The sequence below is a fragment of the Coptis chinensis genome, chromosome 9 (genome assembly GCF_015680905.1).
Source record: "Coptis chinensis isolate HL-2020 chromosome 9, ASM1568090v1, whole genome shotgun sequence".
Lineage (NCBI taxonomy): Eukaryota > Viridiplantae > Streptophyta > Magnoliopsida > Ranunculales > Ranunculaceae > Coptis > Coptis chinensis.
In genome coordinates, this window is record NC_141464.1 from 71,316,074 (window position 1) to 71,336,329 (window position 20,256).

General features: G+C 35.6%; 3 protein-coding genes and 1 pseudogene across 4 annotated transcripts; 2 read left to right on the top strand and 2 right to left on the bottom strand.

Moving 5' to 3' along the window:
* Positions 1 to 1,649: 1,649 nt before the first annotated feature.
* On the top strand, positions 1,650 to 2,384 carry LOC147477800 (uncharacterized). Its single transcript, XM_086586084.1, has one exon. The coding sequence runs from the start codon at positions 1,650 to 1,652 to the stop codon at positions 2,382 to 2,384; it is 735 nt and encodes a 244-aa protein (XP_086442210.1).
* Positions 2,385 to 7,520: 5,136 nt separating this feature from the next.
* On the bottom strand, positions 7,521 to 9,468 carry LOC147477801 (photosynthetic NDH subunit of lumenal location 3, chloroplastic-like). The gene is made up of 3 exons (XM_086584674.1): positions 9,071 to 9,468; positions 8,144 to 8,430; positions 7,521 to 7,763 (listed from the first exon to the last, which is right to left on the bottom strand). Exons 1-3 carry the CDS (start codon positions 9,375 to 9,377, stop codon positions 7,662 to 7,664), a joined length of 696 nt encoding a protein of 231 aa, XP_086440800.1. The 5' UTR covers positions 9,378 to 9,468; the 3' UTR covers positions 7,521 to 7,661.
* Positions 9,469 to 9,826: 358 nt separating this feature from the next.
* On the bottom strand, positions 9,827 to 9,965 carry LOC147477802 (U4 spliceosomal RNA; annotated as a pseudogene).
* Positions 9,966 to 14,375: 4,410 nt separating this feature from the next.
* Positions 14,376 to 18,189, top strand: LOC147477803 (uncharacterized). 2 transcript variants are annotated; one of them, XM_086584695.1, is made up of 4 exons: positions 14,376 to 14,465; positions 15,927 to 16,861; positions 17,521 to 17,677; positions 17,760 to 18,189. In XM_086584695.1, exons 2-4 carry the CDS (start codon positions 16,607 to 16,609, stop codon positions 17,912 to 17,914), a joined length of 567 nt encoding a protein of 188 aa, XP_086440821.1. In that variant the 5' UTR covers positions 14,376 to 14,465; positions 15,927 to 16,606; the 3' UTR covers positions 17,915 to 18,189. The 2 variants fall into 2 exon arrangements, with proteins under 2 accessions (XP_086440821.1, XP_086440822.1); XM_086584696.1 differs by having other exon boundaries at positions 14,399 to 14,465; positions 15,931 to 16,861.
* The last annotated feature ends 2,067 nt before the right edge of the window (positions 18,190 to 20,256 follow it).

A 20,256-nucleotide genomic window follows, 5' to 3' on the forward strand; every position in this document is an offset into this window, starting at 1 on the left:
ATTCAGTGATTCTAGGTGGAATATTGAATTTCCACAAGAATTTACTATTCTCTGCACAAATATCATGAGAAGATCGACCATGATCCTTATTGAGATGAACAACGACATGAAAAGCTGATTTCACTGTAAAAATTCAGAAAATTAGTTTAAGGGAGTCGGTTAAGAATTGTTTGGACTCCAAAGCCATAGGCATAATATTTTTAGTTTCTACACGAAAACCATAATTTGACACATGTACGTTAACCCATTTTCTACAGCAATTGACAAAAATACCCTCTTTTAATTATTTGCACCTATTGAACAACTATATTTCCTCTTCCATAATCTTTAAAATTTTATAAATTTTAAAATGCATTTGAAAGTAAACATTTAGTATTGCACTTTAACTCAACATTTTAAATTTCATTAAGTTATTTTGATCTCAATGTTTTACAATGCATTTTAAAATGTTAGAATTGTTATGAAATCCGTGGGCTTATATGGATGCCCACCATTGAGCCCATATGGGACACCTCTTCATATGTGTTTATCTTGGTAATCCTTTATTTTGGTGTTTATCCTGGTAATCCTTTATCTTGGAAAGGAGGTTACCTAGTTGTATATAAAGGTAACCTCCTCCCATTCATACTTACCTCAATTAATAAGATTTCTCTCTATCTCATTCTCTCCATGATTCAATCTACTTAGGTTAGTGAGGTGTTCTCTTTAAGTCTTTTTAATTCTAACATGTTATCAACTCGATAGTCTCTAACTTTGGATTAAAGGTATGTATTTTACTTATGATTAATGGTATGTGTTTAACCTGTGATTAAATCATAATCGATACTGTTGATACCATATTAAATTTGTTACTGTCAAATTTAACTTTACTATAGAATAACATATGTATGTTATTAAGAGATATTAGTGTACTGTAGATTTTTTTTTTCCATCATCGGTATATATGTTATTAAGAGATATTAGTGTCTTGTGTATCACTATCTCACGTTCATGTGTATTTCATTGATTACTCTTACCTATTGGTTAATGGATGAAGTTTAGATTCATTCAACATGTTTTATTAATGGTAGTCGGTACCCTTATTGTTATTTGTTGACATCGGATTTCGAGCTTTATGATGACTGGTTACTGTATGTTTTGCATCTATTTAATTAGTTAAGTTAAGTATCCATGATTCCTTTAAAAGGTTCTGGTCGGTTTGTTCTAGTGGAGAAGATGACAATGACACCATCTATTTTGTTAGTCGGGCCTAATAACTTTTAAAGGCCAAAGCCCATATGTTTTATTGGTTATGGACCTTAAGTTAATAAAACCCAGCTCATGACATTAGCTTCTTGAAGCCATTTTAACTTATTTTGATGCATATAATTCATTATAACTCCGTTTTCAACACATAAATAGTTGTTATGATAAGTGATATTTGGTGGTTGTTATACATGTGACTCAAAATACTGGCCCAAATCTTGATCCAACATGAAAATTTGATGCCTAAATTTTGTTTATTCTCTTACAGTTACTTGAAAGATGTCAAACCCTCGATTTTCAAGCTTTTTCAATTAGAGGCGACAATTATTTATCATGGCAGTTGGCTGCCAAGATCCATTTACAATCTAAAAAAATTTGGTGATACTATTAAAGAAGGAAACAAAATGAGTCCAAAGGAAAAGGCCACAACTCTCATATTCCTACGTCATCATATTCATGACGACTTAAAGAATGAGTACCTAACAGAGGAAGACCCAGCAGGTCTTTGGAAATCCCTGAAGGATAGGTATGATCACCAGAAGATGGTCATACTACCAAATACTCAAAGTGAATGGCTCAACCTGAGGTTTCAAGACTATGAAACAGTTTCTGAATACAACTATGCTTTTTTTAATATAGTTTATCGATTGAAATTATGTGGTGAAAAGGTAACTGATGAGCAGATGTTAGAGAAAACTATTTCTACCTTTCATGCCTCGAATGTGCTCCTGCAGCAGCAGTATCGAGAGAGACGATTCTCCAAATATTCTGATCTTATAACATGTCTCCTTGTTGCGGAGCAAAATAGTAACCTTTTAATCAAGAACCATAACTCTAGACCAACTGGAGCGATGGCAATTCCTGAAGCAAATGCCAACCTTGGTAAAGACAGAGGAAAAAGGGGACGTGGACAAGACAAATTCTCCAGAAGAGGAAAATCTAAAAGAGGTGGATATAATAACTACTCCATAAGAGATAGTTATATACACCCACATAATAGTACGAAATTCAAAAAGCAAAAGAGGTGGTCCGCGCCCCCTACTAAGAAAGATCAAAATCAAAATTCAGAGAGCACCTGCTTCAAAGTGGAGAACCCGGGTATTGGTCACGTACTTGGCTTGCACAGGCACATCTGGTAGAAAAATACAGGGCCTTTGGTAATGCCATGGAAATGGAGACAAATGTGGTGGAAGGATTTGATACTGGAATACCATTGGACATTACACCCTTGAATTGTAATGATTTCTTCGAGGATGCTGATGGCCAACCTCTCAGTAATGAAGCATTTGATGCTATGTTTGAACCATTACCAAACTAGATCCAGAAGATCTAAATTTTACTATTACTTGTCTAATTAGTAGACAAGTTAGTTATTTTTGTTTTTAAGTTTGATTTTTTCTCATTAGGTAATGGTAACTATTGTTTTTTCTATATTATTTTGAGTTTGGAATTAGAAGTTATTAGTCATTATTCTGTGATTGTCTAATTATGTTAATTTATTTTATTCTATGGTTTTCTCTATAAAGGTATGGATCGTGGAATGCATGATTGTCATAATAACTTATGTCTAGTCGACAGTGCCACAACACACACAATACTGAAAAACCAAAAGTTTTTCTTAGAGTTGGTTTTTAATCCACGAAATGTATCCACCATAGTGGAATTGGTACAAATCATTGAAGGCTCCGGAGAGCCCATATCATGTTACCAAATGGTACTCATATATTCATCAAAGAAGCATTATTTTCAAGTAGTTCCAAAAGAAACTTACTTAGCTTTAAAGAGATCATAATGAATGGGTACCATATGGAAACCATAAGTACACACAGAATGGTTTGGCTGAATCTCTCATTAAGCACCTTCAACTTATAGCAAGGCCCTTACTTATAAAATCTAGATAACCAATTAGTGCTTGGGGACATGCTATCTTGCATGCATCAATGTTAATAAGGATTAGGCCTACAGCCTATCACAAATTTTCTCCTACACAACTTGTCATAGGTAATCCACCAAATATCTCATACTTGCGCAAGTTTGGATGTGCGGTTCAAGTCCCCATCCCACCACCTCAGTGCACTAAGATGGGCCCCCAACGAAGGTTAAGGATTTATGTTGGTTTTGACTCTCCCTCTATTATTTGGTATCTAGAACCAATGACCGGAGATGTGTTTACTGCACGCTTTGCATATTGCCATTTTGATGAGACAATATTCCTGTCGTTAGGGGGAGATAAGAAAGTTCTTGAAGAATGCCTTGTCCTAGCAGGACAGCCCGTTCCAGAAGAACGACGAGAATTGAAGTTGAATACTCTCACTCTATCTCATCTAGATCTTAGAACTCCTCAGTGTGAATATGAGGTTAGGAGAATATTACATCTATAAGAAATTGCAAATAAATTGTCTGATGCATTCAATGATGCAGAAAAAGTGACTAGGTCACATGTTCCAGCTATGAATACACTTGCTAAGATTAATGTCCCCGTTGGATAAAATTTGAATATAGCTGCAAATGAATCTGTTGCACGCCAGAAGCGTGGCAGACCTATAGGCTCCAAAGACTCGGTACCCCGGAAGAGGAGATCCACTAAAAAATTATGCCCAAATAATACTCTAGAAGAAATTGTGCAAAACACTCCAGAAGAGGTTATGCACGAAACACCCACTTCCTCTAAAACCCCGATAGAGGTTATGAACGAATTAACTATGGAAGCCCGTGAAGAGGAACTAGTAACAGAAAATGATGAGATCTCAATATTCCATACGTATTCGAGAGAAGTGTGGGATAGAAAGGATATGACCATCGATGACGTATTTACATATACGGTAGTTACTAAAATATCCAAGGGCAATGACGAAACTTAACCACGTAGTATAAAAGAATGTCGACAAAGATCTGATTGGCCAAAATGGGAAGTTGCCATCAAGGCAGAATTAGAGTCTCTCAATAAACGTGGTGTATTTGGACCTATAGTACAAACCCCATAAAGTGTTAACCCTGTAGGTTACAAATGGGTGTTTGTTCAAAAACGAAATGAAAAAAATAAAATTTCTCGATATAAGGCATGTCTTGTGGCACAAGATTTTCTGCAAAAACCTGGGATTGATTATGAAGAAACATACTCTCCTATTATGGACGCTACAACTTTCAGATATCTAATAAGTTTAGCAGTTTCCAAAAGCTTAGATATGAGACTCATGGATGTAGTGATTGCCTACTTGTATGGGGACATAGACAAAGATATTTACATGAAAATCCTTAAAGGATTTGGTTTGCCTGAAGCAAAATCAAGGAGTACGTACTCAATCAAACTAAGACGTTCATTGTATGGTTTGAAACAATCCGGAAGATTGTGGTACAATCGTCTTAGTGAATATTTGTCTAAGGAATGGTATGCAAACAATGAAATTTGCCCATGTGTCTTTATAAAGAAATCCTTAAATGGATTTGCAATACTAGCCGTTTATGTGGATGACATAAATTTGATTGGAACTCCGGAAGAGCTCGAGATAACTGCTCAATACCTAAAGAAAGAATTTGAGATGAAAGGCCTTGGGGAAACAAGACTTTTTCTCTGCTTGCAAATCGAGAGAAGTTCTAGTGGTGTATTAGTCCACCAGACTAATTACACCGAGAATGTTTTGAAACATTTTCATATGGACAAGGCACATCCATTAAGTACCTCAATGGTCGTCTGATCACTGAATACAGAGAAAGACCCATATCGCCCCAAAGAAGAAAATGAAGAAGTATTGGGTCCTCAAGTACCATACTTGAGTGCAATTGGTGCATTAATGTATCTAGCACAATGCACTAGACCGGACATTTCTTTTTCTATAAATTTGTTAGCCAAGTACAGCTCAGCGCCTACTAAAAGACACTGGAACGGCGTAAAACATGTCTTAAGATATCTATGTGGAACCATGGATTTAGGTTTGTTTTACTCAAAGGATTCTAAAGGTTCCAAGTTTATGGGATATGCATATTCCGAATTTCTGTCAGATCCTCACAAGTGTCGCTCCCAAATAGGTTATGTATTTCTTAGTGGTAATGTTGTCATTTGTTGGTGTTCCACTAAACAATCTTTAGTGGCAACTTCCTCTAACCACTCTGAAATTTTAGCTCTTCATGAATCTAGTCGTGAATGTGTATGGCTAAGGTTATTAATTGGGCATATTCGTAGTTCTTGTCAATTACCTTATATAACAAGTGTTCCCAACATTATTTATGAGGATAATGCAGCTTATATAGCCCAGATTCAAAAGGATTTATAAAGGAAGATAGGACAAATAAAACACATTGCGCCAAAATTCTTTTACACTCATCAACTTTAGAAGAAGAATCAGATTAAGGTCGAGAAAGTTCGTTCTAGTGACAACCTTGCTGATCTCTTCACTAAATCACTACAGAAGCATACATTTCAAAAGCTTGTATATGGGATCGGCATGTGCGCAGAGTTCACCACCAAGCCATATAAAGACTTGACTTTATCAGGGGGAGTAATATAATAGGGGGAGCATCCTGAAGAATGTGCCCCAGGACATATGCACTATACTCTTTTATCTTATCTAAGTTTTATCCCACTGGGTTTTCCTAGTAAAGGTTTTAATGAGGCAGTATTAAGCAGGTCACAATGATTATGAGTAATGTTATACTCTTTTTCCTTCGCTTTGGTTTTTTCCCACTGTGTTTTCCTTAGCAAGGTTTTAATGAGACAATTATCAGAGCATCCAGAAAAATACTACAAAAGATGCATCCACTAGAATTTCCACAAAATGCATGGTAGACATCCAAAGGGGAGTGTTATGAAATCCGTGGACTTATATGGATACCCACCATTAAGCCCATATGGGACACCTCCTCATATGTGTATATCCTGGTAATCCTTTATCGATCTTGGTGTTTATCCTAGTAATCCTTTATCTTGGTATTTATCCTGGTAATCTTTTATCTTGGAAAGGAGGTTACCTAGTTTTATATAAAGGTAACCTCCTCCCATTCATACTTACCTCAATTAATAAGATTTCTCTCAATCTCATTCTCTCCATGATTCAATATACTTAAGTTAGTGAGGTCTTCTTTTTTTAAGTCTCTTTTAATTCTAACAAGAATTCACTTATAACCAACCACGCTTTGCATTTTAAAATGCATATGGTGTAACACAAATTAAACTTGTCACACTAGACCCTAAGCCTAAACCCCTAAACCTCTACACACTAAACCCTAAATCCCTGTAAACTAGACCCTAAGAATAAACTTTAAACCCCAATAGACTAGACCCTAAGCCTGAACCCTAAAAATCTCTGGACACTAAACCCTAAGTGCATAAACCCTAAACCTCAAGACACCGGATCCTAAAACCCTATAAACTAGACCCTAAACTTAAACCCTAAACCTCTAGACACTAAACCCTAAACCAACTCATTGCATTTCATAGTAGTTGGTCAAAACTATTAAATAATATGCATTTTGTGTATGCACTTTAAAATGCATATCATAATGCATATACATTTTAAAGTGCACTAGTATTTTAAAATAAGTTTACTACGTTAGTGGTTTATATTTGTACATATGCATTTAAAAATGCAAAATAGGTGGTTATAATTGAATTATATTATTTTTAGTGAAAATATTTAATTTGGTAGTTATATAAGGGTAAAAAAGAGAATAAAATGGTTACAAATCTCAATAACTAAATTGTCTTCCTAAAAACGTAGGTAGTTATAGATAACACCTTTGAATCTTGTTTTTTCTCTTTGAATCTTTTGAATCTTGTTTTTTCTCTTTGAATCTTGTTTTTTCTCTTGTACAAGTAGTTTTCATTATATAAAAAGGTAACTAGTAGTAAATCTATAAAATAATAATCCTCAATCTTGCAAGTGTAATTTTTTTTAAAAGAAACTCCCTGACCCAATTTCTTGGTTGCTTAATTAGATCCAACCTAGATCTCAAAAGATGTATGTAGTTCTACTTCATATAAAAGTCCAGAGATACCTACTCTCAGGATGTATATGGTGCCCGCAATCATTCTTGATGTTCAATTCTTTGTAAATGAAGCTATTCGATCACTGATTACCTTATAAATCTTTGTTTACAGTGCAAGGTGGCGTCATTTTGGTATTTTCAGTATTCAAGATAACACCGGCTTTCTAGCATTATTATCATTACATTTTAACCACGAGGAATGCCCGTTTAATACAATTCAACAAGTCTAATTGATTATTCTGTGAACATATTGACCGCAAAAGATAAGTTAAACCAAATATATTGGAAAAAGCTTTGGAACAGAATGAAAAGAGTCACTTAATTTGAACTTGAAGTTTGTAGGAGGCAATTTTAGGCAATGAAGTTATCTACATTTTCTTCCAATAACAAACTAGAAAGATTATAAGAAAATTAGTACAGCGGCTGTTACTGGCTTATGCCATTCTTGTTTCCATAACCTCCTGAAGTATAGCTGTGGTGTCTTGATAACATGATTCTGCTTGAGGAAGACTGTGCATCTTCACAGCAGCTTCAAGCTGTGAAAAACAATTATTAAAAATAAATAAATTTCCGTAGGCTTATCTTCCAAGCTCAACAGAGCCAAACAAATCAATCTAGTATTAAGAACTCGATTGAATCATGACTAATGGATGTCCTTTTCAAAGCAAATGTTAAATCGAGATTGTCCTGTTAACCTTAATAACCACAAAAGAGGTTAATGTTGGTGCATAGAAAAGAAGTCTTTAATCTCACTGTGTTCTACAACCAGACAGGGAAGCAGCAACTTAAGGCTGAATTGCACTAATACACTTCCAAAGAATCACATTGATACAACTCAGACTTGAATGGTGCTAGGCATCTTTCAAATGTTTTGTTATCAACACAAATGACTATAAAGATGGTTGTGCATTGTTACCTTTTCCACACTATCGAATAATCGTTTAGCCAGGTCAGTGAGAGGTCCCTTGTCATTAACTGGGGATGCTGAGATCACAGTATCGAAATCATAGTACATGATTGAGGACTTTAGGCGCAAATACATCCTTACATAATGCCATGCATCTTGTCCTAATATATCCTCCATTCCCATCAGATCAAAAGCATACTTCTTTAGCCTGTAAGCACTTCCCTTTGGTCCAATATTTGCTACAAAAATTCCTTTCTTGAGAAAGGTTCGAGTCCCGGTTTCCTCATTTGCGATCTCTGCAATTGAAATATTGATTACTCACTAACTTAAAACTCCATCTATATAATTTACTGGTCGTCTGGCTAATGGAATATAATTGAAGTTCCATATATGTTTGAGACAGCTTTCTTGGCGGGGATTGTCTAGGGGACTAATAATTGCCCAGTAACAATACAATCGCCATTGATAGATGGAACAACACGCACAGGGGATCTTTTAGTCGATATCAGCTATTTACAATGACATCTAAACATACACATAAAGAGGATCGTTTCAGACTTTAGCATATATCTGTTTGTAAATAAATCACTCTTTTGTGAAACACAAAGTTTGTATATGGACAGTATAGGAGCTACTTGCAAACGTACTACATGTTTGGTTCAATGAAGAGTACCCAATATCCGCTACTCAATTCTATTCAAATCTATTAAGAGTTTGGTAGAGAGCGCAAAAGTTTATGCCGCGTACTCCATTATCTGGACTTTAACACAAGCAATCCAGTACAAAATATTTGCTACACTTGTGGAGTTTTATCTCGAAATATGATACAGAAAAGCCATTACTAAAACAAAGCAATATACGAAATTTGAGTGTTCAATTATCATGAAAGCGCATGTCATGAGGGTATACAAGCAATGTAGTCTCAAGAAAACTTACTGCTGGAAACAAGAGGTACTGTTAATGGGCCAGTGTTCCAATATCCATTATCCTCGGCCAGTGCCTTCTCAATGCCAGACTGCAAAGAAAGAGCAACAGCGGCAAGGCCTATAACAACTCTTCTTGTAGTTTGTCTGGATACAAAATTGTTTGTGGGCAACTGAGCTGGGTGTTCTTGGGATTGTTCTGTTTCATTGCTGGATAGTCCAACAACTGCCAATCTTCTTGAAGTGTTTTCTACTTTAGAACTCTTCACTTTGAGAGATGAGGTTGGAGAAATACAATTAAGGTTTGCTAGACAAGCCATGCTTTGTGGTATGAGAAGCAAAGAGACAATGTAAAGAAGGACCAGATGTTCTGGTTTCTCTTATATCTGTTTGGATAGATGCCTTCTATTGGCCACAAGATGTTATCCAACTAAGTTTATTTGCACCTTTCTACTTCAGTAGGGAATATAAGTAACTTAGTAAATAAACGTACACATGTTCATTCTTGATGGTTAAATGATAATTTAACCTTCTTGGACAAACGCGCGGCCATGGCCATCAGGCCAATTGGCCTTGGTGTGGCTATGCCCTACGTGATCCACCACAAGTCCACAACAGGCATGCATCAAATAATATTTAGTGTGGACCAACATACAATAGCTTTAAGTAGTGTTATAACCTCTCCCTCCTCCTTTATCCGGGCTTGGGACCGGCAAATGTCTATTATGAGTTGACATTGGCGGAGTTAAGAGGTTTTTTACCCTTTTACAGGTAACCCCTTCCAAATATTCTCGAAGGTTTGGGGCAGGCCCAAACCTAAGAAGGAGGTTGGAAATAGTTTTCAACCAGCAATTGACGCGCCTCAGTTAATACTTCACCGACTGCATCATTGCCCGAAGCGCAAAGATAATTTACGACCGCAAAAGCCCTATTTTATTCAATGTTGATATCCCGTTCTATTTTAAATTACATGATGTAGGACTAAAATAAGTAAATATGCTATATTCCTATCGATAATCAGCTCACACAATTTCTTTGGACATAACGTCTCCTTAATACATACTAAAGTTTCCAGTACCCCATTGTTTTTTGCCCATGTGTTTAGAGTTATAACAAGCTCACACTAAATAGTCACGTACATTAATTACCATGCATAGTCTAATAACTTTGCTCCTGATTAACTTGGTTGTTGTCATTCTGTGTGACTTACTGTAAGGCGATTAGGATTTATGATACAACCACCTCTTTATTTTTAGAATTTGCACGCAGAATGTAGACTACGGTGATTGGAGGTTTTTAACCACAATGAGAGCATACTATAGACTTTGTAGAATTCTGTTGGGGTGTTTGAAAATGAGAAGTTGAATACATTCTGGGCATCATAACTTTAAGAACGATTTCATATTATTTCGCAAAATGAATTGAAGCACTCGGAAATTAAAGTGGTATTTCCTTTTTTGATAGAAAAAAACTTTTGATTTAAATATGGACAGTGAAATGAAACATAATTGCAAAGCAGAATACATGGACAGTAATGCCGAAACAATATTTACCTTGAAATCTTGAATATTTCATTCATTGAAGAGGTGAGCGTTGAAGATAATCTTTGAGTTAATCTCCCAAATCCCAAATATATATGCATAGATTAGGTGAAGTATATATCCGACTTACCAATTCAGTCAAAGAAATTAAGAGGGAGGGGGAACCAAAGACCCAGTGTTACTTAAATCATATCAAAACTTAATGAAGAAAATCCATATAGGTCTCAACTGGGTAAAAAATGATGAGAATGTAAAACCATGAACTGTGTTACTAAAATTCGTGAATATCTTGTATCAGTTGTAATTGCCTTATTAGACCATGAACACAGCGTATGGTCTTACATAGAACTATAGATAGATAGACCATGTTTTTTTTTAATGGTGAAAGATAGATAGATCATTAAGCAAGTTGGACACATTTGACTTGAACAAATATATGGACCTGGATGTCCTGCTCGCTCCAGAGCCCAAACACCTTCATTTTCCAGAAAAGCTTGACACTAAAATTTTTGGTGTAAATATCGCCAATATGTTCCAATTAACATATCAGGATGTGGATTTTTATTAGTCGTTTTTACGAAGTTGGAAGTTGGAACCTTTTTTTTTTTTTTTTCCTTCGATAAACAGGAAGTTGGAACTAGTAGTCTAATTTTCATGCAACTTTTCTAAGGCTGGAAAATGAGGGTTTGTTATTAGGATTCTGAGTTTTTCAGCAAGCTCCTTTTTAGTTCAATTTTTTTTTATAGTGGAACCCGTGAGTAATTCACGGGTACCTAATTCATTCATTATTTAAAAGTTAGTTTAAAGACCATTTGCATATTTCCCGTTCAGCTAGCTGTGTCTTACTTCCAGCCCATTTTGATGCCAAACTATATGAGCTGACCCATTACAGACTCTCGGGGCAAATCTAAATAACAGTGAATTAAAACTACTAGAAAGACTAATAATATGTTGTAAAGCTGGTCACCATGTCCAAAAGGATGCTGCATCCAAGTTGCGACATGCTTGTATCACCATTTTTGCATCTCCTTCCAAAATGGTGACCTCCTTCCATTGCTTCTGAGCAGCAAAATCTACTGCTAGTTCTGCTGCTAAGGCTTCCGCTTCACCAGGGGTAGAAGCTCTGACCCTGCCAACCTTCCCACCAAGATACTTACCATCATTGTTCCTGCCAACAACAGCTACATTTGCTGATTTGCATGAGAGCAATCACTGTAATAACTTGCATCAAAGTTAACTTTACACCGGTCAGGTGGTGGCTCTATCCAACTTTGTTCCGTAGGTTGGGAATAGTTTTCCTCTGCATCAATTTCAGAAACTTCAGTTCTAGTAATAGAGAAAGCAAGATTCCAGTTCTGACATATAGCATAAGCATGTTGTAGAACAGATTGTTGACTAATCACTTGCCCAATGAATCTGTTGTTGTTCCTATCCTACCAAATAGCATCCATAATGGCACAAAATAGAGTGAGAGAGCATATGTTATCAATGTTTGGTGATTTCTTTATTCTGAGACACAATTGAAGCCACCTATGAACCATGAAGTCCTTTGCATCAGTTTTGATATGCAAAGACTTGAGAGAAACCAAATTCCTCTTGTCCAAGGACAGAGAGAGAATAAGTGATAAAGATCCTCTAAAGCATTGTTACAAAAACAACACATGGGTCAATGTTTAGGTGATGTGAGATTAAGACATCACATGTGAGAAGAATCTTTTGAGAGGCTTTCCAGATAAAGTTTTGTACTCTTGTAGACATTTGAAGTTTCCGACTTTGGGATATAGACTACAACTAGGAAGCTTGTGACAATACAATAATTCTACACTAACAAAGAAAATTGACACATTCACCCGACATAGTGACGTGGCGAATGATACATGTCATATATCATTATTATATATGGCATGTATCACCCTCTTCTGTGATGATACATAACATGTATACGACGATGATGATGCCAGTGACGACGATACACACGACATGTATCATCCGCCACATCATATTATGTCAGATAAACGTGTCAATTTTTCGTGTTAGTCTAGCAACACTCGTGACAATACCCTTTGAGATGAGAGTTGCGGATTTTAAAGTATTTCCTCAAAATTGAATACCTGGAGTTTTATTTATCGACGTTGGAATAACATCGACAAGTACCGAGAGTATAACATTGCTCAATAGTCGAATCAGGCTTTCGAAACTTGATACGAACGTCTAATGTTGTACCTTGCGCCATCGATTTTGAGATAAAAAATTGAATTTATATGTAAACTTCTTCAATGAATTTGACTAGTTTCAAATTTACCAATAATTTTGATGTTACCATGGTTTGGAACATCATGGCATAATCTTAGTCATATTAAAAGTTTCAAACTTCAGGGTTTTTTTTTGGTATTCAAACTTTGGGTCGATTCAAAACTTTTGGTTAATTGGAATGACAGAATGTCGTCAAGCTTGATATGTCAACAACACTAGCAAGAAGAACCTTTGGGTTTGTAATTTATTTAGCCCTCAACATTTAAAGTTGAACCAATATACATATTTAGAGCATTCCCAATGCAAGCAATTTTTTTTCACCTCCACATAGGACTATTTCCATTGTCACAAGTTCCGGGTTGTTTTGAAAAAAACGCGTTTAAAACCCGAGATATTGGCAAGGCGTCTGGTTCCAGTTTAAAACCCGGGTTTTTAAAAAAAAACCCGTTTTAAACGTTTTAAACTTAAAAAACGTTTAAAACCCGAGATTTTGAAAATCTCCCATTTAAAACTTTTTTTTTTTTTTTTGTTAAATCTAAAAGAAAACACGAAGAAGAAAAAGGGGTTTTGGAGTTTACCTTTTTGAAGAGTGGGCGTTAGATTGACTTATTGAGACAGTTTTATTTTGTTTTGAACTATTAATAATTAATTATAAATTTTAAAGTTATTAACTTATTTGTAGAAATTGATTATGCCATTATGGTTGATAATCAGTAGTAGTATCTTATTTAGAGTCGTGTTTTGGTACTGAATCTAAAACTTCTAGTATTTGGATGAGTAATGATAATTTGATACTTTCATGTATTTGAATTTTCTTCATTTGTATTATTTTTATTTTTATTTTATGTGTCAATTATTTTTTCCACTTTTATAAAAAAATCAAATTCTTTATCTATTATATTCTTTATCATCAGTTTTTACCGTTTCTTTTTACGTATTGTACGTATTATACGTTTTAAACCCGTTTTACCGTTTTAAACCCGTTTTTTATTCCCTACGTTTTTTTCTCGAAACGTTCCGTTTAAAACACGAACTAAGTTTTTTTTCAAATACACACTTGGTGACAATGACTATTTCCTCTATTTGCTACATTTCTGGTGAAAAACAAGAAAAGGTTGCCCAATGCAGAGGTGACTTTAAACCTCGGACAAAATGTTTGATTAAAAAAAAAAAACCGAAAAAATATAAAAAAAAAAACACATAAGACGGAATAAAACATTTCGTCCGAAACTCACAACTTAGTGAAAATCTCAGTAGCAAGTACTACCCTCATTATTCAAAAATAGTGCGTTGCATTGGAAATGCTCTTAAGTAACAACCATTCACTAACAATAACAACCATTCAGGAATGTCATGTGCAGAACGCTTTACAAAATGTGAAGTATAATGCACGGGTCATATGGACTCATGACTCATCAGAGCACATAACATAAAACATAAAAGGTGTGTTGAACGGGGGGTAGATTGGTCAATCCAGTTCCCTCCAAATAAGACAAGTAAAGAACAACAGTAAAACCCTAAGCCCTTCATTTCCAATATAAACGGAGTATCTTCACTGCTCACTCACACTGTTCACTAGCAGTAATTAAACTGCATTTCATCTTCTACTGAGAGGTAAATATAGCTTCTCCCCAACCTTTCATTTTCTTGACTCGCTTTCTTTTCAGTAAATGCATCTTTTTTCATTGGACCAGTAATTTATAGTGAATGTGCTAACCAGTTAACTCAAACACTCAAACTTGATATTGTTCCATTCATAACAAAGACTGATGCACCTGTATGGGACTTTGACATGACATTGGCTCTTGTAGGGCACTAGATTAGCATGATGTTTGTTAGTTTTTATATTGTAAGACTTAATATGTATCCTATTCCTATATCATAATGTATTTTAAAACACAATACCCTTGAATTATTATAAATTTTCAGTTGTTCCTTTTTAATCGAGTTATTGAAGACATAATGCAGAGTCCATGAATACTGTTTTTGGGTTCACTGAGTTTAAGAGTAATTTAACACATGTACGTGTTTCTAAGGCTAAGTCCAATGGTGCGGCAAAACACCAAATATCACGGAAATTTTGATCCAATGGTGCGTCAAAACGCTAACCCGCCAACGCTATCGGTATAAATTTACTTATATATAGCGTCAGTTTTAACGGGATAGCGTCAAGTCTACACGCCACTCAAAGTGGCGGGTAAAAGAAATCTAAACCACACGCCTTTGGGAATGGCGGCTAGAGAGTAAAAAAAAAAAAAAATCTTTTTTTAATTTTTTTTCCCCACACTGCGGAGAATGGCGGTTGGAGAGTCTCAAAAAAAAAAAAAAAAAAATCCCCGCCATAGGCACTGGCGGTTGAGAGTCTTAATTTTTTTTTAAAAAAAAAAAAAAATCCTACCCGCCATTGGCACCGGCGGTTGAGAGTCCTAAAAAAAAAATCTTTTTTTTTTTATTTTTTTTTCCACACGCCTGTGGGAATGGCGGTTGAAGAGTCCCAAAAAAAAAAAACCATTGGATTGGGAAACGCTAAGCCGCTAACTGTATACACTATGCTATTGTGGTTTGGCGGGATGGCGCACCAAACCATTGGACTTAGCCTAAGGCAATAAAGAATGTCCTCCTCTATGGTTAGCTCTATGGGTTGATTTAGAAATTATTTGTTCATCGAATTGGTTGAGTTGGCCAGTTTAACTACTTGTTTCCACAAGGAAGAACGATGGACTCATGTTAGTATAAAAAAACACACACAAATCATGTATTTTTTTTTACTTACATGCTTATGTTTATGAATCGCCTGAGAGTTGGCACGCTTGAAACATTACACAAAGTAAAATGAGAAATAGGATTCATGGGAACTTATCTATTTTGTTCATTCCATGTTGCTCTTTCATACATTTATGTCTTATCTTACTTATTTTTTTCCTTTTCATATATGCAACCTATAGTTGACTATTGAAGCTGGTTGTGAACTTGTCATGAGTCACTATAGATATATGTAATAATCATATTCTATAGCTTAATTTCCATTCCATTTCTGTTTTTTGCAAGTAAATTTTATAACTAATATATCTTTAGGAAGATCACATGGACAGGAAACAACAAAAGCTTCTCAAGCAAGATGACATGAGTGTAGCAGAAGATAGAATCAGTAAATTACCAAATACATATCTTCATTATCTCCTCTCTTTCCTTCCAACGAAAGATGCCGTTGCTACTAGTGTTTTATCAACAAGATGGAGATTCTTGTGGACTTCTGTACCTAAACTTGACTTTGATTATCATGGATTTTATGGTACTTCGGAGCTTGCAAGGAGGTTTATGAATTCAATTGACAGAGTCTTGCTTTTCCATGACTTGTCAAACATACAAAATTTAGTCTCAATACAGGTTCCGGATGTGATGATTCTTGTATTAGTACTTGGATTTCTGCCATAGTTAAGCATAAAGTTCAGGAGCTCGATCTTAACCACTCTTCTTTTAGGGGAGAATCAATTGTTTTACCCCTAGCTCTCTTTTCATGCACATCATTGCAAGTGCTGAAACTATCGTCCGCCGGTGTTGTCAAGGTTCCTTCTTCCATATCCTTTCCATACCTCAAAATCCTTCAACTCAAATATCTTGAATTTTTTAATGAATGCCTAACTGAAAGGTTTTCAAGCTTCCCAGTACTTGAAGATTTGAGTATAAGTAAATGCAAGTGGATTAACAATTCCAATAGAATCTCGATTTCAAACACTGCACTGAAGCGTTTGGTAATGGAAATAACTGATAGTTATAAAGGGGGGAATATTGATTTTTTCAAGATGAATGCACCAAGTCTTGTATCCTTGAGCTGGGTGAGTGATTATCTTCCAATAGAGTGCAATCTATCTGACATGCCATCACTAGCTTCTGCAAATGTCATATTTCAGAAGTTCCGTCCAGAAAGGCCAATCGAAGAGATGGGTTTGGTTTCCAGTAATATTCTTGAAGCGCTCTCTCACGTGAAAGCTCTACAGATTTCAGGCCAGGTATTTACAGTTTTACATTTAATGACACCATTAATCTGGTGAGCAATGGAATGATATGAATTGTAAACATGCACTTAATGTCCCTGTGTTGTACAATGCAAAAGAGTGCTAAGGAAATTAGTTGGTAACTAGTGCTACTGTGCCACTTTAAAACCTGCTATGACGATATCGATAAAATCTTGGAATGTTGAGGGAAAGAATTCCTTCAAAACTTTGTCGCTAGGTAGAATTTTTGATGAATTGCGTCCCAACATGACTTGATTGTAGTGACAAACCTTCAAGAGGCTTGGTCAAATTAGCTTATTTCTAGAAGGCTTACACCCACCAAGCAAAAAAAAAAAGAAGGCTTACACCTTTTTGGAACCCAAGTATTAGAAAGGGTTAGTTGCATTGTCTGTGGAGATTAGTTCAAGCCATAAACCCGAAAAACTTCAAGTGGATTTTAGACTTAAAAAAAAAGTTCTTTTTAAGACTTAAAAGAAGGCTTAAAAGTTCTTTGTCTTGTTTGCCGCAATTATGGCATCCTGAATTTTAGACTTTCTACATAGTCATGCTCATAACCTATAACACTGGAAAACGGGGCTTGATCTTATTTACTGAATATCCCGATTCACCTACATCTTTTACTAATTTTTTTCTGCTGTTTTTCCTGTGTTAAGATTCTCTGGCATGCAAAAGATTTCTCAAATCAGCTTCCAAAATTTGAGAATCTGCTTCAGTTGGAAGTGCACAAGGATTTCCACCATTGTTCTACAAGGTCACTGTTACAATTACCAATAGTCTCGCCTTATCTAGCAACTCTCGTCTTCAAGGCAAGTATCGACAACTTTGATTTCTCTGTCTTTGTCAATCTCTTAGCTGCGGTTTATCTAAAGATATATGATTTTCGTTCAGGGAGAGAAGCCATACACCAAAGATGAAGATGGCTGGAATATAGAAACAGTGCCACAATGTTCATTGTTAAACCTCAAAAAAGTAGAATATCGAGAGTTTGATGGGCATTCTATGGAGCTTGATGTTATAAAGTACTTGCTGGAGGGGCTAGTGATTTAGAAGAAATTTACCTCCATAGTTCTGACGAATTACGTCAACATAAAGGAAGAAAAATGCGTGCTATGGAGAAATTATTGATGATCCCAAGAAATTCAACAAGAAGCGTAATCAGAATTTGATAGTCTGAACTCTGAACTATCTACTGCTTGCCTAGTTGCATACTGGAGAATTTTTGTATCACGTTAAATTTAATTCTCCAGTCGGGTTTCTTAATAGTATACATCTATTCCTTTTGTTATCCGCCATAAATCTTCTCTAGTCTATTTTATTTAGCATTCCCAAGAGTTAATGAGTTTGTTGTTGCAGGGTACGTAGTGCGTTGTCTCAAAAATTTCATAGACTTCTAATAACCTTGAAACATAGGATGACAGGGAAAACTTCAAAAAACTGTTAACGCATACAAACTCTTGTTAAATCAATATATATATATATATATATATACGAGTGTGCGAACTGTGCTACGCATTGGTGTTTTTTCAAATCTTTAAACCTGTCCCTCTAACATCTCTATGATAGCATGATTTTTTGAATTCTAGTTATAATCTAAAAAATAATATAAAAACATTAGGAGGGGTTGAATATAATTTGAGTAACGTGAATGAGGTTTTCTAAATTATTTTAAATAATATGAAGCTAATTCTAATTTCAATAAAGTGAGAGTTTTTGGTAAATTGTTTAAAAAGGAAGGAGCTGATTAGAATAATTAAGGGAGGTGATATTAAAATCATAAAATAGAGAGATTACAAATACACAGTTCGGTTGAGAAATTTTCCTCCTATATATATCAGCGCTACCATAATTATTTCGTGATATAATCCTGATATATATCCAAAATATCAATATCGGATCCAAATATTCCATGGACTACAAATAATCGATTCAATTCCCTCTATTAAGTAAAGAGGCAAAACCCTAAACCCGGGAGAGACTTCACTCGAGGTAAATATCTACACTTAAAAATTACCCAATTATTTATTTTATGTTGTTACATTTCTTATTAGCATTATTTTGATTGGCACTTTATAATAATAGCATTCTTTTATCAAGTGAGCGGAGCGAACGTTCTTGGCCAACAAGAAGTATGTGGCCCAAAAAGTATTTTGGTTGGTTTCTGTCTGTCTACAATATCTCCTTTCCCTCTCTCTCCTTCCTTCTCAACTAAACCCAACTCTCTCTCTCCCCACCACTAACCTATCTCTCCCTCTCTCTTCTCCACCTCAACTCACGCCCCCACTGCTTGCAGTTATCTAGTGTATTATTGCTAGACCTTTTTCTCAATGATCATTGAATATGTACACTATCATAATATAATGCCCTGAGCTTAAGAGCTTGTACTCAAGTAATATTCCAACACCATTTTACTAGTTTTTAATGCAAGAAAGCCAGTTCAGCTCAATTGGTTGAACTGGACAGGTAGAATAGATTCCTGTTTGTCATAACTTAAGTGTATTCTTTAGCTTTCATGCTTAGGTTTGTCGAAACATTACATGTTGGACACGACCATAATGATACATATTGTACGCTTTTTTATATCCGCGGTCGTCGACACTTCCCGACTTGGTGTCCATATCCTTGTCAATGTAACTTAGATATTGAACTATTGAATACGGTTGCCATGAATCGGTATAGTAATGATTCTCTAAAGCTTTATTTCCATTTTCATTTTTCATTTTTGCAATTTATTTGACAAGTAGTATATCTTATAGGGAAGATCACATGGGTGGGAAAGAGCAAAAGCTTCAAAGCGAGACAACATGAGTGTAGTGTTGTATGCAGATAAAAGAAAACAATAGAAGACAAGGACGAGAATACAAGTGTAATAACCAAAGCGCGGATTAGTCGTCCTTAAGGAAAGATTTTCGCCCCCTTCCAATGGTGCGTAAAGGCAACGATGGCGTCTTCCTCACAGGATTCAATGGTTAACAGTTAGCCCGACTTTGCACTAGAACAGACTACCCTCTAGAACAGCAATATAACTCTCTCTGGCGGCTGACAGGAAGAAGAGAAAAGAAGAAGAATAAAGACTTATCTGTTTCTCTGATTCGTGTAGGGTGGGATGAAGGGACAGAATCCACGAGTTCTGTTTCGCTGGTGTATGGAGGCAGCAGCAGCATGATTCCCGTCTCTTACTTTCTGTAATGGATGCTTTTCTATAGACACACACTGCTGTGTTTATATAGAGGTTTCAGTCGGTAACCAAACCTGAGAATGACTCCTCAAAGTCGGTCTCCCAAAAATGCTATGAGACAGAGTCCAACTTGCACTGCGACTCCAACCAAAACTTGTTCAAAAAAGAAAAACAAGTTTAGGCAGCAATTGGTAATCCACTACCCACTAGACAA

Bases quoted from the DNA above. Each gene is read 5' to 3' on its own strand.
- LOC147477800 (XM_086586084.1), top strand. From the start codon at position 1,650: ATGAGTCCAAAGGAAAAGGCCACAACTCTCATATTCCTACGTCATCAT.
- LOC147477801 (XM_086584674.1), bottom strand. From the start codon at position 9,377: ATGGCTTGTCTAGCAAACCTTAATTGTATTTCTCCAACCTCATCTCTC. The intron at 8,431-9,070 runs GTAAGTTTTCTT...TTTCAATTGCAG, and splicing joins AGTACCTCTTGTTTCCAGCA to AGATCGCAAATGAGGAAACC. The intron at 7,764-8,143 runs GTAACAATGCAC...TGTTTTTCACAG, and splicing joins TATTCGATAGTGTGGAAAAG to CTTGAAGCTGCTGTGAAGAT.
- LOC147477803 (XM_086584695.1), top strand. From the start codon at position 16,607: ATGGAAATAACTGATAGTTATAAAGGGGGGAATATTGATTTTTTCAAG. The intron at 16,862-17,520 runs GTATTTACAGTT...TCCTGTGTTAAG, and splicing joins CTCTACAGATTTCAGGCCAG to ATTCTCTGGCATGCAAAAGA. The intron at 17,678-17,759 runs GTATCGACAACT...TCGTTCAGGGAG, and splicing joins AACTCTCGTCTTCAAGGCAA to AGAAGCCATACACCAAAGAT.